This window comes from Biomphalaria glabrata, chromosome 14 (assembly GCF_947242115.1).
Source record: "Biomphalaria glabrata chromosome 14, xgBioGlab47.1, whole genome shotgun sequence".
NCBI classification, from domain to species: Eukaryota; Metazoa; Mollusca; class Gastropoda; family Planorbidae; genus Biomphalaria; species Biomphalaria glabrata.
The window spans coordinates 24,317,602-24,334,753 of record NC_074724.1 but is presented as its reverse complement, the minus strand read 5'-3'; the positions used below and the strand labels follow the sequence as shown (position 1 = coordinate 24,334,753).

General features: G+C 33.1%; 1 protein-coding gene across 1 annotated transcript; it reads left to right on the top strand.

The window, feature by feature from the left end:
• Positions 1-9,700: 9,700 nt before the first annotated feature.
• LOC106055194 (lectin BRA-3-like) lies at positions 9,701-14,544 on the top strand. Its single transcript, XM_056009644.1, has 7 exons — positions 9,701-9,715; positions 9,836-9,941; positions 11,322-11,334; positions 11,536-11,641; positions 12,569-12,677; positions 13,665-13,868; positions 14,531-14,544. The coding sequence occupies exons 1-7, from the start codon at positions 9,701-9,703 to the stop codon at positions 14,542-14,544; spliced, it is 567 nt and encodes a 188-aa protein (XP_055865619.1).
• The last annotated feature ends 2,608 nt before the right edge of the window (positions 14,545-17,152 follow it).

Genomic DNA, 17,152 nt, shown 5'->3' with positions numbered 1-17,152 from the left:
ATAGAAACTGGTTAGATAGCATAATAGAAACTGGTTAGATAGTATAACAGAAACTGGTTAGATAGTATAATAGAAACTGGTTAGAAAGTATAATAGAAACTGGTTAGAAAGTATAATAAAAACTGGTTGGAAAGTATAAAAGAAACTGGTTAGAAAGTATAATAGAAACTGGTTAGAAAGTATAATAGAAGCTGGTTAGAAAGTATAAGAGAAACTAGTTAGAAAATATAAAAGAAACTGGTTAGATAGTATAATAGAAACTGGTTAGAAAGTATAACAGAAACTGGTTAGATAGTATAATAGAAACTGGTTAGATATTATAATAGAAACTGGTTAGAAAGTATAATAGAAAATGGTTAGATAGTATAATAGAAACTGGTTAGATAGCATAATAGAAACTGGTTAGATAGTATAACAGAAACTGGTTAGATAGTATAATAGAAACTGGTTAGAAAGTATAAGAGAAACTGGTTAGAAAGTATAATAAAAACTGGTTGGAAAGTATAAAAGAAACTGGTTACAAAGTATAATAGAAACTGGTTAGAAAGTATAAGAGAAACTGGTTAGAAAATATAAAAGAAACTGGTTAGATAGTATAATAGAAACTGGTTAGTAAGTATAATAGAAACTGGTTAGATAATATAAAAGAAACTGGTTAGTAAGTATAATAGAAACTGGTTAGAAAGTATAACAGAAACTAGTTAGAAAGTATAACAGAAACTGGTTAGAAAGTATAATAGAAACTGGTTAGAAAGTAAAACAGAAACTGGTTAGAAAGTATAACAGAAACTGGTTAGAAAATATAACAGAAACTGGTAAGATAATATAATAGAAACTGGTTAGATAGTATAATAGAAACTGGTTAGAAAGTATAATAGAAACTGGTTTGATAGTATAATAGAAATGGTTAGAAAGCATAATAGAAACTGGTTAAAAAGTATAATAGAAACTGGTTAGAAAGTATAATAGAAACTGGTTAGATAGTATAATAGAAACTGGTTAGAAAGTATAATAGAAGCTGGTTAGAAAGTATAATAGAAACTGGTTAGAAAGTATAATAGAAACTGGTTAGAAAGTATAATAGAAACTGGTTAGATAGTATAATAGAAACTGGTTAGAAAGCATAATAGAAACTGGTTAGAAAGTATAATAGAAAATGGTTAGATAGTATAATAGAAACTGGTTAGATAGCATAATAGAAACTGGTTAGATAGTATAACAGAAACTGGTTAGATAGTATAATAGAAACTGGTTAGAAAGTATAAGAGAAACTGGTTAGAAAGTATAATAAAAACTGGTTGGAAAGTATAAAAGAAACTGGTTAGAAAGTATAATAGAAACTGGTTAGAAAGTATAATAGAAGCTGGTTAGAAAGTATAAGAGAAACTGGTTAGAAAATATAAAAGAAACTGGTTAGATAGTATAATAGAAACTGGTTAGAAAGTATAACAGAAACTGGTTAGATAGTATAATAGAAACTGGTTAGATAGTATAATAGAAACTGGTTAGATAGTATAATAGAAACTGGTTAGTATAACAGAAACTGGTTAGATAGTATAATAGAAACTGGTTAGATAGTATAACAGAAACTGGTTAGATAGTATAACAGAAACTGGTTAGATAGTATAATAGAAACTGGTTAGATAGTATAATAGAAACTGGTTAGATAGTATAATAGAAACTGGTTAGAAAATAAAAAAGAAACTGGTTAGATAGTATAATAGAAACTGGTTAGATAGTATAATAGAAACTGGTTAGAAAATATAAAAGAAACTGGTTAGATAGTATAATAGAAACTGGTTAGATAGTATAATAGAAACTGGTTAGATAGTATAATAGAAACTGGTTAGAAAATATAAAAGAAACTGGTTAGATAGTATAATAGAAACTGGTTAGATAGTATAATAGAAACTGGTTAGAAAATATAAAAGAAACTGGTTAGATAGTATAATAGAAACTGGTTAGATAGTATAACAGAAACTGGTTAGATAGTATAATAGAAACTGGTTAGAAAATATAAAAGAAACTGGTTAGATAGTATAATAGAAACTGGTTAGTAAGTATAATAGAAACTGGTTAGATAATATAAAAGAAACTGGTTAGTAAGTATAATAGAAACTGGTTAGAAAGTATAACAGAAACTAGTTAGAAAGTATAACAGAAACTGGTTAGAAAGTATAATAGAAACTGGTTAGAAAGTAAAACAGAAACTGGTTAGAAAGTATAACAGAAACTGGTTAGAAAATATAACAGAAACTGGTTAGATAATATAATAGAAACTGGTTAGATAGTATAATAGAAACTGGTTAGAAAGTATAATAGAAACTGGTTAGATAGTATAATAGAAATGGTTAGAAAGCATAATAGAAACTGGTTAAAAAGTATAATAGAAACTGGTTAGATAGTATAATAGAAACTGGTTAGAAAGTATAATAGAAGCTGGTTAGAAAGTATAATAGAAACTGGTTAGAAAGTATAATAGAAACTGGTTAGAAAGTATAATAGAAACTGGTTAGATAGTATAATAGAAACTGGTTAGAAAGCATAATAGAAACTGGTTAGAAAGTATAATAGAAAATGGTTAGATAGTATAATAGAAACTGGTTAGATAACATAATAGAAACTGGTTAGATAGTATAACAGAAACTGGTTAGATAGTATAATAGAAACTGGTTAGAAAGTATAATAGAATTTGGTTAGAAAGTATAATAAAAACTGGTTGGAAAGTATAAAAGAAACTGGTTAGAAAGTATAATAGAAACTGGTTAGAAAGTATAATAGAAGCTGGTTAGAAAGTATAAGAGAAACTGGTTAGAAAATATAAAAGAAACTGGTTAGATAGTATAATAGAAACTGGTTAGAAAGTATAACAGAAACTGGTTAGATAGTATAATAGAAACTGGTTAGATATTATAATAGAAACTGGTTAGATAGTATAATAGAAACTGGTTAGTATAACAGAAACTGGTTAGATAGTATAATAGAAACTGGTTAGATAGTATAATAGAAACTGGTTAGATAGTATAATAGAAACTGTTTAGAAAATATAAAAGAAACTGGTTAGATAGTATAATAGAAACTGGTTAGATAGTATAACAGAAACTGGTTAGATAGTATAATAGAAACTGGTTAGATAGTATAATAGAAACTGGTTAGATAGTATAATAGAAACTGGTTAGAAAATATAAAAGAAACTGGTTAGATAGTATAATAGAAATTGGTTAGAAAGTATAACAGAAACTGGTTAGATAGTATAATAGAAACTGGTTAGATAGTATAATAGAAACTGGTTAGAAAGTATAACAGAAACTGGTTAGATAGTATAACAGAAACTGGTTAGATAGTATAATAGAAACTGGTTAGATAGTATAATAGAAACTGGTTAGATAGTATAATAGAAACTGGTTAGAAAATATAAAAGAAACTGGTTAGATAGTATAATAGAAACTGGTTAGATAGTATAATAGAAACTGGTTAGAAAATATAAAAGAAACTGGTTAGATAGTATAATAGAAACTGGTTAGATAGTATAATAGAAACTGGTTAGATAGTATAATAGAAACTGGTTAGAAAATATAAAAGAAACTGGTTAGATAGTATAATAGAAACTGGTTAGATAGTATAATAGAAACTGGTTAGAAAATATAAAAGAAACTGGTTAGATAGTATAATAGAAACTGGTTAGAAAGTAAAACAGAAACTGGTTAGAAAGTATAACAGAAACTGGTTAGAAAATATAACAGAAACTGGTTAGATAATATAATAGAAACTGGTTAGATAGTATAATAGAAACTGGTTAGAAAGTATAATAGAAACTGGTTAGATAATATAATAGAAATGGTTAGAAAGCATAATAGAAACTGGTTAAAAAGTATAATAGAAACTGGTTAGAAAGTATAATAGAAACTGGTTAGATAGTATAATAGAAACTGGTTAGAAAGTATAATAGAAGCTGGTTAGAAAGTATAATAGAAACTGGTTAGAAAGTATAATAGAAACTGGTTAGAAAGTATAATAGAAACTGGTTAGATAGTATAATAGAAACTGGTTAGAAAGCATAATAGAAACTGGTTAGAAAGTATAATAGAAAATGGTTAGATAGTATAATAGAAACTGGTTAGATAGCATAATAGAAACTGGTTAGATAGTATAACAGAAACTGGTTAGATAGTATAATAGAAACTGGTTAGAAAGTATAAGAGAAACTGGTTAGAAAGTATAATAAAAACTGGTTGGAAAGTATAAAAGAAACTGGTTAGAAAGTATAATAGAAACTGGTTAGAAAGTATAATAGAAGCTGGTTAGAAAGTATAAGAGAAACTGGTTAGAAAATATAAAAGAAACTGGTTAGATAGTATAATAGAAACTGGTTAGAAAGTATAACAGAAACTGGTTAGATAGTATAATAGAAACTGGTTAGATAGTATAATAGAAACTGGTTAGATAGTATAATAGAAACTGGTTAGTATAACAGAAACTGGTTAGATAGTATAATAGAAACTGGTTAGATAGTATAATAGAAACTGGTTAGATAGTATAATAGAAACTGGTTAGAAAATATAAAAGAAACTGGTTAGATAGTATAATAGAAACTGGTTAGATAGTATAACAGAAACTGGTTAGATAGTATAATAGAAACTGGTTAGATAGTATAATAGAAACTGGTTAGATAGTATAATAGAAACTGGTTAGAAAATATAAAAGAAACTGGTTAGATAGTATAATAGAAACTGGTTAGAAAGTATAACAGAAACTGGTTAGATAGTATAATAGAAACTGGTTAGATAGTATAATAGAAACTGGTTAGAAAGTATAACAGAAACTGGTTAGATAGTATAACAGAAACTGGTTAGATAGTATAATAGAAACTGGTTAGATAGTATAATAGAAACTGGTTAGATAGTATAATAGAAACTGGTTAGAAAATATAAAAGAAACTGGTTAGATAGTATAATAGAAACTGGTTAGTAAGTATAATAGAAACTGGTTAGATAATATAAAAGAAACTGGTTAGTAAGTATAATAGAAACTGGTTAGAAAGTATAACAGAAACTAGTTAGAAAGTATAACAGAAACTGGTTAGAAAGTATAATAGAAACTTGTTAGAAAGTAAAACAGAAACTGGTTAGAAAGTATAACAGAAACTGGTTAGAAAATATAACAGAAACTGGTTAGATAATATAATAGAAACTGGTTAGATAGTATAATAGAAACTGGTTAGAAAGTATAATAGAAACTGGTTAGATAGTATAATAGAAATGGTTAGAAAGCATAATAGAAACTGGTTAAAAAGTATAATAGAAACTGGTTAGAAAGTATAATAGAAACTGGTTAGATAGTATAATAGAAACTGGTTAGAAAGTATAATAGAAGCTGGTTAGAAAGTATAATAGAAACTGGTTAGAAAGTATAATAGAAACTGGTTAGAAAGTATAATAGAAACTGGTTAGATAGTATAATAGAAACTGGTTAGAAAGCATAATAGAAACTGGTTAGAAAGTATAATAGAAAATGGTTAGATAGTATAATAGAAACTGGTTAGATAGCATAATAGAAACTGGTTAGATAGTATAACAGAAACTGGTTAGATAGTATAATAGAAACTGGTTAGAAAGTATAAGAGAAACTGGTTAGAAAGTATAATAAAAACTGGTTGGAAAGTATAAAAGAAACTGGTTAGAAAGTATAATAGAAACTGGTTAGAAAGTATAATAGAAGCTGGTTAGAAAGTATAAGAGAAACTGGTTAGAAAGTATAACAGAAACTGGTTAGATAATATAATAGAAACTGGTTAGATAGTATAATAGAAACTGGTTAGAAAGCATAATAGAAACTGGTTAGAAAGTATAATAGAAACTGGTTAGATAGTATAATAGAAACTGGTTAGACAGTATAATAGAAACTGGTTAGATAGTATAATAGAAACTGCTTAGATAGTATAATAGAAACTGGTTAGATAGGATTAAAGAAAGTGGTTAAATAGTATAAAAGAAAGTGGTTAGATAGTATAAAAGAAACTGGTTACAGTAAGAAAGATCGTTAGCAAAAGTCCATAAGGATCTGGTCATCTCGACCACTCAGATATTAGGGTGTCCTATTTTCACATCATAGTTTAAGCCTGGCCTCAGCTACAATGAGCTAACTGTTGAAAATCTGGAAGAGTAACATCATCTTCCCAGTAAAATTAAAGCTGAATATTTTGCCAGACGTCCACTACAGATATAAGGCGGTGAACGTTGGACACTGAACACTGACACTGAAAGAAGAATTCAAGACTTTGACAGTAAAAGCTACAGGAAAATGTCGGCTATCAGAATATCAGAAAAACAGGAGAAATGAGCTTGTACTTTTACAAGTCAACACTCTGGCTGGCAAAAAGGAAGAACTCAACATATTGAAGAAACAAAAGCTGAGCTAGTTTGGTTATATTGTAAGACTTGTCAAAAGTCATCCTTCAAGGTACAGTGTAGGGAGCAGGACAATGTAAAAGAATGAGCCGGCCTCTCTCCCTGATATCCCACTAGGAACAGCCGCTAACCTGGAAAGTGATGGATACATGGTTACGCCAAATGTGACAGCACCCTTACAACGAAAGCCTGGAGTTTTCACATTTCTAGTCAAATTTAAACTGAACATTTGTATACAATGTTTAAATACTTAGAGGTTCTATAAAAGACGCAGTCTCAGCTACGAACTACATATTTTGCCCATTTCAAAGCAGATAAAGCCCCAGACCTCTTGGTGATTGACTTACATTCTCATAACGCCAACATCCCATGTCTCCTGGAGGTCTGGCAGGTTTCTTTTTTTTAACCAAATAAAAAGATAATTAGGCTTAAAAATGTATTTTTTTTTAAACTATTAATTCTTCTCCCAAAGATACTGTCAAATTTCTTGGAAAATCGTTAGAGACGTTTTCGAGAACCGTGTCCATCCACCCACCCTTTTTTCAACCCGATGAAAAGTTTGCAAGCTGAAAAGAGGAACTGTAAAGAAGAAAAAACATGGGGACATAAAATCATCACTCAAGCTGAAATATAAAAGCTGCTTTAGAAATGTCTCTTGTATTATTTACTGATGCATGATGTTACACGAGTCTAAGCTCCACATCTTCAAGATCAATAAGCTTCCAGGCGTAACAAAACAACCAGACACAGAAAGTGACTTTCAACTCGCGCTAAAACTGTATGCTCGAATAATAAATTAGGACGAGCGATGAAACAAGATGGCTGGCTGGGGTGTGTGCGTGTGTGTGTAGAGGTAAATGTCAGACAAATTTCATGTCTGGTGATTGTAGAACTTTTTTTTTTTGGTATTTGTTTTCATCCCAAGTAGATTAAACATTTCCAGATATCTCGTAGCAATATGTAATGCTTTTAGTAACGTGAGATCCTCTGAGTGATGGCTTCTGCAGCGCTACTAAGAAATATGACAATGAATGTCTTTTTGATATGTACATAATTGTAATGGAAGGAAGAAACGTTTAGTAATAAATGAATATTTTTAGTTGACGTGTATAAAAACTCTGTTAATCATGAGGATTTTGATGACATGTAAAAGTCTGTGGTGAAAAGATACCAGCCAGTATTGTCTTACATTTCTATGATGGTTTGGACAGCGCTGCTTTGGAATCTTTTGTTTACAGTATTACCTGGTATGTATAGCCCTGTGTGTGAGACAAACCCCAAAGCTTGGCAGACTATTTCTTCTAGCCAGCTTCTTGCTGCTGAGATGTAAGCTCTTTTGCAGTTTGTACAGGAAAAAATAACGTGTTGCCATACAGAGTGTTTGTTATGTTGAGCTCCAGTGGTAGTAGGGTCTGTCTAAGGTGGAGTAAAATGAAGAATTCAAATAGGATATGATACGCCGTTTTATAAGTATGGTCGCAGTGTCTACAAAAGGGTGGATGAGTGGGATTTATTCTGTTAGGGTGATAATTTAAAGTAAGTACCTGAAATTTGCTTGATTAAGTACCTGACTTTTCCCTAAGGGCAACACAAATGAGTCCTACTTCAGCCTTGGGACACAGAAACATTAATTATTTTTTCCCCTGTGGCTACTTGTAAGAAGAGTGCTTTTGAAAATGAATAGGCAGAGGTCCCTACGTTTTTATGGTCCATTGACTAATGCTTCAACCTTGAGCTTTCGACACAAAGTTTCAGGCTTCAGTTCTAAACAAAACATATTCATTTCTACTTCAGCTCACTATGTGCAGTGCAATCCCCACAATGACTTTGTAAGCCGCCGAAAAAGTCGCAGGCTGAAGTAGGCTGAAGACCTGATAAGGATCTAACTGAAACACCTCTTCTCCCCCCCCTTCCCCATTTTTCTCCCCAAATCCAAGGCAAAATAGTTCACATTCCATTGTAGCCCTAACTCGTTTTTGTATTTTTCTGTGAAAGGAGACAGTTTGCCAGCGATTTGCTCCATCTTAGAGAAGGATACCATATTCATCAACAACAAATGTATGAAGTTCTTCAACTTGAGTTTAAACTGGCAAGAAGCGCAGGTAAAACGATCATTGAACAAGAGAAAACTGAGATTCTTACAATCGCATGTTTTCTGATTTTATATAGTTTTTCTTTCTTTTTATTCATGGGGAGGTTGAATCTCAAACCTCGTCTTCGAAGCAATGACAATATTATTTGCTTTAGATTTATTATATTAATGGAGCCCAGTAACTTTTATTGGTGAGGAGTTGAATATCACCCCCCCCCCTTTCTACGATCATAGAATTGTGTAATTGTAGTTTTGCTTTAGTTTTTATTTTCTTGAGGTAGTGGTGAACTTCTCAAAAACCCCTGGATGGGATCATAGACTTTGGCAATTATAGTTTTGATCTCATTTTTTTTTTAAATTGGAGGTTTTATGTAAATGTCAAGCATAGAAATCAAAATCGTTTGACCGAACTTGATAAAACTAGGTAGAAATGTTCCTTAGTGTAGTTGTAGTGCATGTTTAATGTCCCTTTCAAAACTGTGGGCGGGGGCCCTACACATAAAAATGACCTAAATGTATCTTGAGTAAAGAACGAAACTTGTCAACAAATCGGTTAAATCCGTATTCACAGTCTTACATTATTAGATATGAAAATATCGGCTAATTCCATTTTTACAATCTACTCTACAAAATACAAAAAATGTGAAATTGTTTGACATAGATCTAAATCTAAATCAGTATAATCCAAAGCCGCGGGCTATACGCGACTAGTTTTAAATTATTACAATTATTATTATAATTTTCCTCTCTAATAAACCAATCAGTCTAGTTGTTTAGATTTCTCTGTTGAATTTACCGATATCTTCTTTGTAATATGATTTGATTTTTTTTTTTTTGGGGGGGGGGGAGAACTTTTTTTTTTTTGGTAATTCCGGATTTCGTATTTCTACCGTTTAGTTTGGTGGACACCTATAGTCGATATTTCCTATTGCCAATATGTATTTGTTTTTGTTTAGGCTAACTTCGTATTTCTTTCTTTCACGTGTCCTTCTAGTAGAACTATTTTATATCATTTTAAAAGCTTTGCATTTAAAGGTTGGTATGTTTGTATTGAGCATTTCTTATTCAATAATTTACCATATTTTGTGTGTGTTGTTGATTTAACCAAAACTAGGTTATTGATCACATCTTTACTTTGTTACCACTTAGAAGGTATAGTTTATTAGAAAAGAAAAGGTTAAAGGTTATTTTACATTCAGAGATGGCTAACCCGCCAGTTATTTGAAAGTCTCTCGCTATAGTTTACTTTTGTCACACATTATTATTTAAGTTTGAATCTGAAGACAAATAAACTAATGGAAGAACTTTGAGATGAATCGTCTCCATTTTGTTTCAGAGCTTTTGTCAGTCTCATTTGTATGATAGTGTTCTGGCCGAATTGACTTCAGACCAGGAACTTCAGGCCGTTGATAATCTGATGCAAATAGTTTATAAAAATTCAGGTGAGTTCAAGCGAGGTTATCTTTTCCGTTCCTCGGAGTGGCGCACCATCCATTAGGGAAAACAGAATAACAGGGGAGCATAACCTTCAGTGGCCTTCCACGGAAAGGTGTAGTGAGATTAATGGCACTTTATTGGCGTTCCACCATTTTCCATAAAAAAAACAAAGATAAAAAGACGGTTTGTGTAGATACACAAACTCAAAATAGGCCCTCGAAGTGATAGGCTCAGGCAGGTAAAAAGGCTGGTGTCAATTATTAGTATTACTACATTCTTAATATTCATATATATTCTTTTGAATTTTTAAAAATTTATTTTATCGATTTGACATTCTGATAATAATAATAATAATACTGCTGTACTGGGATAGGCCTATTCTGACCGACAAAACGGTAGATTTCAATCGCCCGGATCTGCTGTTCATCGATAAAAAAGAAAAATCCGCTACCATTATCGATATTGCCGTACCACTGTCTCATAATTTAAGAAAAACTGAGATAGAAAAACAAAGAAAATATGGGAACCTAGGCTTGGAGATAAAGCGTCTATGGAAATTGTCCAAAATAACAATATACCCCATTGTTATATCAACCGAGGGGATAATAACAACTGACCTCCCAAACACCTTCAAGGCCCTTAACATTCCTAGGAACATCTTCGTTGCCTGTCAGAGGGCGGTACTGCTGCAGACCTGCCACATCACCAGAAAATTCCTCAGTGGAAACTGTTAAAGGGACTACGATGAATTTGGTTTCTCTTTAGCGAAACTCGACCCTGGCAGCGCCAGAGAATGACTACTCGTTCATTTCTAACATAATAATTAATAATAATAATAATAACAATGATCTAAATCCCATCATCACTATGACATTTTTTTGTTTGATATTTATTTTGTCTTAAACCATAAACTCTAAAATTTAAAAGATGTTTATACTACTTACTAGAATATAGTTACATGTTAGTGTATAACATATTGGTGATTTGCAACAGGTTGTAGTTTCATACGCACTAAAGCATTGATGTTTCTGGTTAGTTTGTGAATTAATGCACCATTGATTGCTACAACTTCCATATGGGAAACTTAAAGCGTTTGCTTTTTGTGATGATCCAACAATTCCCTTCCTTTTAGTTATTAGGTGTCGAATTTAAACTGTAATTATTCCTAGATCCTCTGATTTTTAACAATTGCAGTCTGGGTCGGAGCCTATGAAATGACAAGAATTGGTCAATATGTTTGGTGGTCAGACAATGCAACAGTTTTGAGTCCACCTTGGGGCGCCAGTCAGCCAAGCAATCAAGATGGTCAGCAGACCTGTGTGGAGCTAATCAACTCAACTCTCAACGCGAGGAGTTGTGCACTAGTTCAACCATTTGTTTGCCAGATAAGGATTCCAGGTCAGTTTTGACTCATGACGCCTTAGCGCAGTATTGACTCATGACGCCTTAGCGCAGTATTGACTCATGACGCCTTAGCGCAGTATTGACTCATGACGCCTTAACGCGGCAAGAAAATCGGTAACCTGAGTACCCTCAATCATGTAAATGTGGCTTTAGGTTTTCAAAATCATCCTTTTCATTTTTTGTTTCATTCCGCAGACATGATTCCGGAAGCTGCTTGCAGGAGAGCAGCGATACAATATTTATAGACGGTAAATGTGTCAAAGTATTCACCAATATCTTCTTGACTTGGTCTAACGCACAGGTTTGGATTTGTTTTACTGCTATTAACAGTTTCAATTAGTACCTCTCCCACATACTGATAGACAGTTTAAGATAATAAAAAGGTGGCTGGTGAATCTGGGGATGGAAGATGCTTTATTCAGTACATCAAATTCGCCCTTGAAAGCCTTCTTAAAAAACTTAGTTTACGAAATTTAATTTGAAGATAAATGTACTTTTCATTTGTTGTGTGTTTTGAGAATAACTATAGCAAAAAGGAAATCTTAATGCCTTAACAAGTATTGTGTTTTTACAAAGCTTATATCAACTCTGTCTGTATGGTAAAAAGTGTTTACACTTTATTTCCCCCCACACCCAAATTAATTATAATAATAATTAATTACGATCATTTTGTTAGGTCTCTTGAAAAAGGGAAAGAAATCGTACTTGACAAATATGGTGGTTTACGTTGAATTAGTCCCCTTGATGACCCTGAGCCCTGAGTGAACATTTTTTATGCATTTAAAACTGGTCCAGACAAGTGATAAGACCATAGAGCATTAAGAAAGCTAAAACCTAAAACAAGAACAATTGGTAAAAATAATTTTAATTGCACTTATTTAGTATGTTTAGGGCGATTGTACATACTATCACATGACAGATCCAAGCTGATTGAAACAATGACACTTAATATCAGATTTTTCTTTAAAAGTCTTTTTTTTCTCGTTGTATATTACTCCTTTGTTAATCTTTTGCAATTTCAAAAGAATTTCAGCATATTTATTGCTTTAAAAAATTAGCGATTATTGTATTTGAAATATTTGCTATGTACGCTCATTTGAGAAAGTCTAGTCGATGAAAGAAACTGCTATACATAATTTGAGTTCAGTACGTGTGAATGTGTAAAACTAGTTCCAACTTCTATCACTTGTAAACTTTCTGTACTTTAAGTCAATTTGTCTATTTACAGAACTTTTGTCGGCAAACTTTCTACAACGGCACGTTAGTGGAACCAGTCAATGAATTAGAAATGAGGGCGGTCAAGGCTTTAGCGAAATCTTTAGTTTACATTGAGTACAGTAAGTTTAATTTCTCTAGAGTTAAATTTAAAAAAAAAGAATAGTTCGATAAATGGTGACTGATCTCTACGAATTCTCTAGAAAAAAAATTGCTTTCATAAGTCATTTCTGTTCCTTTCTGGGAGACAGTGCCCGCTGACCTTCTTGTAGTGTCCTAGCGTAACTGGAGTAAGTTCCCCCTTAAGAGGTATTCCCTAAAAAGGGTCTCTGACCTCTGCCCCTGCCCGCTTGACTGATGCAGAGATATGCCATTTGGTGTTTGGGGTAAGGGTTGAGTACGGGCTTCAAACGCTCGTCTGCTGTATGGACTGTGTCTGTCATGGTTCAGAAAAAAACTCGAACAGTAAGAAAACAAAAACCCAGCTACTTGAAGCGTTTAGTATTTGTCTATATTTCCGTACTGATTTATCCAGCTTATATTAACCCACTTCGTCTGTCTGTCTGTCTGTCTGTGTGGAATCTTGTGCAGGTTATTTCTTCCATTTCCCATTCTATTATCAAGTTGAAACTTTGCACAAAACTTTCTCAGAGATACACCCCCCCCTTTCCCTCAACTGATCAACTAAAGTGTTTGGACCATAGCGCACTGGGCCTGCTATATGCATATAAGTTGCGCTAAACAAAAACAATTCATAAAACTATTTCCAATCGTACAAATTCATAATTGTCAGTCTAGACCTTTTAATAATTAGTTACATGATGGATTCAAAATAATTGATGCAGTTTTAATCAATACAGCCTTCGTTTTTTTTTTAAATACCAAATATTTTTAGATTTCCTTGTTACATTATTTAATTGTTGCATTGATTGGAGTGCAATGACTACAATTTGACCTCTTTATGGAAGTGACCAGTGGGACTGTAAGATTTAACAGAAAGTACTAATTGCAGGGCCTAGTTCATGATAATGGTGGGTTTTTTTTGTGACTGAATATGTAAAGATATAAATAATTGAAACATAAAGAGAAACTCAAATTTTTGTTACCAGCATGGATTGGAGCCAACGACCTTATCTTTGAAGGATCATTTGTCTGGACCTCAGATGAAAGGAATGCTTCTCTGACTTCATACTGGGACCAGGCCCAGCCCGACAATTATGGTAATCAGGACTGTGTTGCATTGTGGAGGTCGCACAATTTTAACCTGGATGATTGGTTCTGTGAAACCGCTATGAGCTTCATGTGTCAGACAGGTAAACATTGTCATTTAGACAGGTAAACATTGTCATTTAGTCAGGTAAACATTGTCATTTAGACAGGTAAACATTGTCATTTAGACAGGTAAACATTGTCATTTAGACAGGTAAACATTGTCATTTAGACAGGTAAACATTGTCATTTAGACAGGTAAACATTGTCATTTAGACAGGTAAACATTGTCATTTAGACAGGTAAACATTGTCATTTAGACAGGTAAACATTGTCATTTAGATAAACAGGCAAACATTAACATTTAGATTGACATGTAAACTTAACGATTACACAGGTAAGCATTGCCATTTAAGTAGAAAGGTGAACAGTATTAATTAGACAGGTAAACATTGTCAGCTAGATTGAATATCTAGATATTGTAGTTTATATATATATATATATATATATATATATATATATATATATATATATATATATACACAGGTAAATAGATACATATAGATGGTTGATTGATTTTTTAATACATAGGTAGAAGGCTCTGTTGATTAATTGTTTGGTACATGGGTAGGTAGGTGAATTCATTTTCTGATTGATTTGTCCAAAGGACCAAAGGTATGTAGTTAGATGCCTTGTTTGGTTGACTGATTAAGATGCTGATTGATCATAAAAGCTCTAAAACACGTTATGTTGTGATAAATTACAGAAAAGAAAAGGTGATCACTCATGAAAATATATGCTTTTTATTTGTAACTTTATCTTATCTCTGCCTGAGGTCCCTTCTGGGGCATATGCCACCAAATAGCTTCCTCCAGGCATCTCGGTTCTGGGCGAGTCTCCCCAACAGTTCCCACGTCTTGCCCATCTGCTTTCAAATTGCGTCTTCCTGCCCCGTCCCCTCTTCCTCTTTCCTTGGGGGTTCCAGGTTAGGGTTTGCCTTGTTATGTTAGATACAGTCTTGAACACATTGTTTTTCCCTCTGTTCATGATAAGACCAATTCTAGCTGAATTGTCTGCAACGACGCTTATCTATTCCTGCATCTGCTGCTGTGTGTGAGAAAGAAGAGCCAAGTTATCTGCAAAGTCAAGTTCATCTAACTGTATACCTTTCCGCTTCTGGTCTGCTGCTGTCTTAATGACCAAATCTTTGGCTAGCAGAAACAAGAAGAGAGAGAGAGAGAGAGAGAGAGAGAGAAAACAGCCTTTTCTCACTCCTGTTTGAAATTCAAATGCCTCTGTCAGTTGTCTGTAATGCACTATCCTGCAAGTCATCCCCTCATATGACTTCTTGATGATATTTGTAATTTTTTCCATAATGTCTCAGAAGTATCGAGAAGGTCTGTCTGTCCATGCTGTCAAATGCCTTCTCATAGACTATAAAACTGACTTAGAGAGGGGAGTTCTATTCCATGAGCTGTTCCAAAATTATGCGTAGTGTTGCTATCTGATCTGTATTTGATCTCTCCTTTCGAAAGCCGGCTTGTTGGTCACGGAGATGTGGATCTACAGCATCTTTCATGCGGTTTAGCATAATGCGGTTAAACACTTTTCCTGGAATGGACAGTAGTGTTATCCCTCGATAGTTGGAGCAGGAACTAATATGGCCTTTCTTGGAGAGTTTGATGAGGTAGTCATCCATCCATTCTGGTGACACTTCTTCTTTTTCCCATCTCTTGTAGAAGAGAGGGTAGAGTAGCTTCACACTGGTATCAATTTCTGTCTTTAGCGCTTCAACTGCGATGCTGTCAGGTCCTGCAAATAAGGCATTTATCAAATTTCTTGATTGCGCTGCGAATCTCTTCCTTGGTGGGTGCACATCACTTGATAGGTAGGTCTCTTGTAGCTGACTGTATCTCTGGTGGGTTTGCAGGAGTAGGTCTGTTAAGTAGCTCCTGGAAATGTTCAATCTCTTCATCTGTTATCACGTCACAACTCTTTTCCTTTACTGGCCTCTCTCTGACATGGCACATTTTCCAGATAACTTTTTGATAACTGAGTACAGGTCTTTGGTGCTGTTCTGAAGGGCTGCTTCTTCTTCTTTTGCCAGTGCTTCAATGTAGTTCTGATGCTACGCTTGACATTCCTATCTATTTCAGCATATTCTTTTTGTGTTTCCTTTTGATGCTCTTGTTTTACTGTTGTTCACGCCTGCTTTCTTCTCTCTTCTTTTTAGAGGCCCCCGAAAGGGGAAAAGACGCTATTAGTTTTGTGTGGCCTTTCTGTCCGTCTGTCCGCCCGTCCCGTTTAGATCTCGTAAACTAAAAAAAGATAGTGAAAATCCGACAAAACAATATTTTAGACCATTCAAAGTTCTGATGCAAATGCTACTTTTTTTTCTTTTCTGAAAGCGAAAAATCTAATTTTTTAAATCAGTTATGCAAGAAATTCTTTTCATAAAAATACACCACTTTTACAACTATTCACTATTAATAGTAACAAACACTTGAGGCTCTTTATTAGGGAAGACAATTCCTTTCCATATTTTCCACGGTTTTAGATTTTTTGTCAAAATATTTTTTTTATATTTGTATTGTTAAGTTATGTAAGTGCTGTTATACTAAGTACATATATTTACACACAAAAAATATTTTTTTTTAAAGAGAAAAAAATTATTTAGTATGCATATTAGTCAGACATAATTTAAAATAACAATTAATAAGTAGTTTTTCATATTATCACGTGAACTACCGTCACTTACTATAACTACGAAACACCTAACCAAAGGAAAAAAAAATAATTTTTTTTTGATTTTTTTTTTTCACGGAAATGTTGTATTCTTGAGGATAAGAGATTGGCTCTTTACAAAACAATTAGATCAATTAGATATTCATTATAAGACATCAGTTAGGCCAGGTTCACATCTAACTTCACATTCACTTTCACCTATCCTTTGGACCGCTGGGGCATCACACAAGATCTGTAAACCTTTTTTTCTCCATTATTTTCTGTCATTTGTCTTTGACAGAATTTCATTATGATAATATTGAAACCTGCCTTTTTACCTGCCTGGGTGGATAACTTCCACACAAACTGTCTTTGTAACCTTGTTTTTTATTCAACTCATACTTTTACCATATCATAGTGTTAGTGCACCACCTCTGGACGAAAAGTATTGGTGCACCACCTCTGGACGAAAAGTGTTGGTGCACCACCTCTAGTGAAAGGGTTGATGCATCACCTCTAGTGGAAAGGGTTGATGGAGCACCTCTAGTGGAAAGGGTTGATGCAGCACCTCTAGTGGAAAGTGTTCTTGCACCACCTCTAGTGGAAAGTGTTGGTGCACCACCTCTAGTGGAAAGGGTTGATGCATCACCTCTAGTGGAAAGGG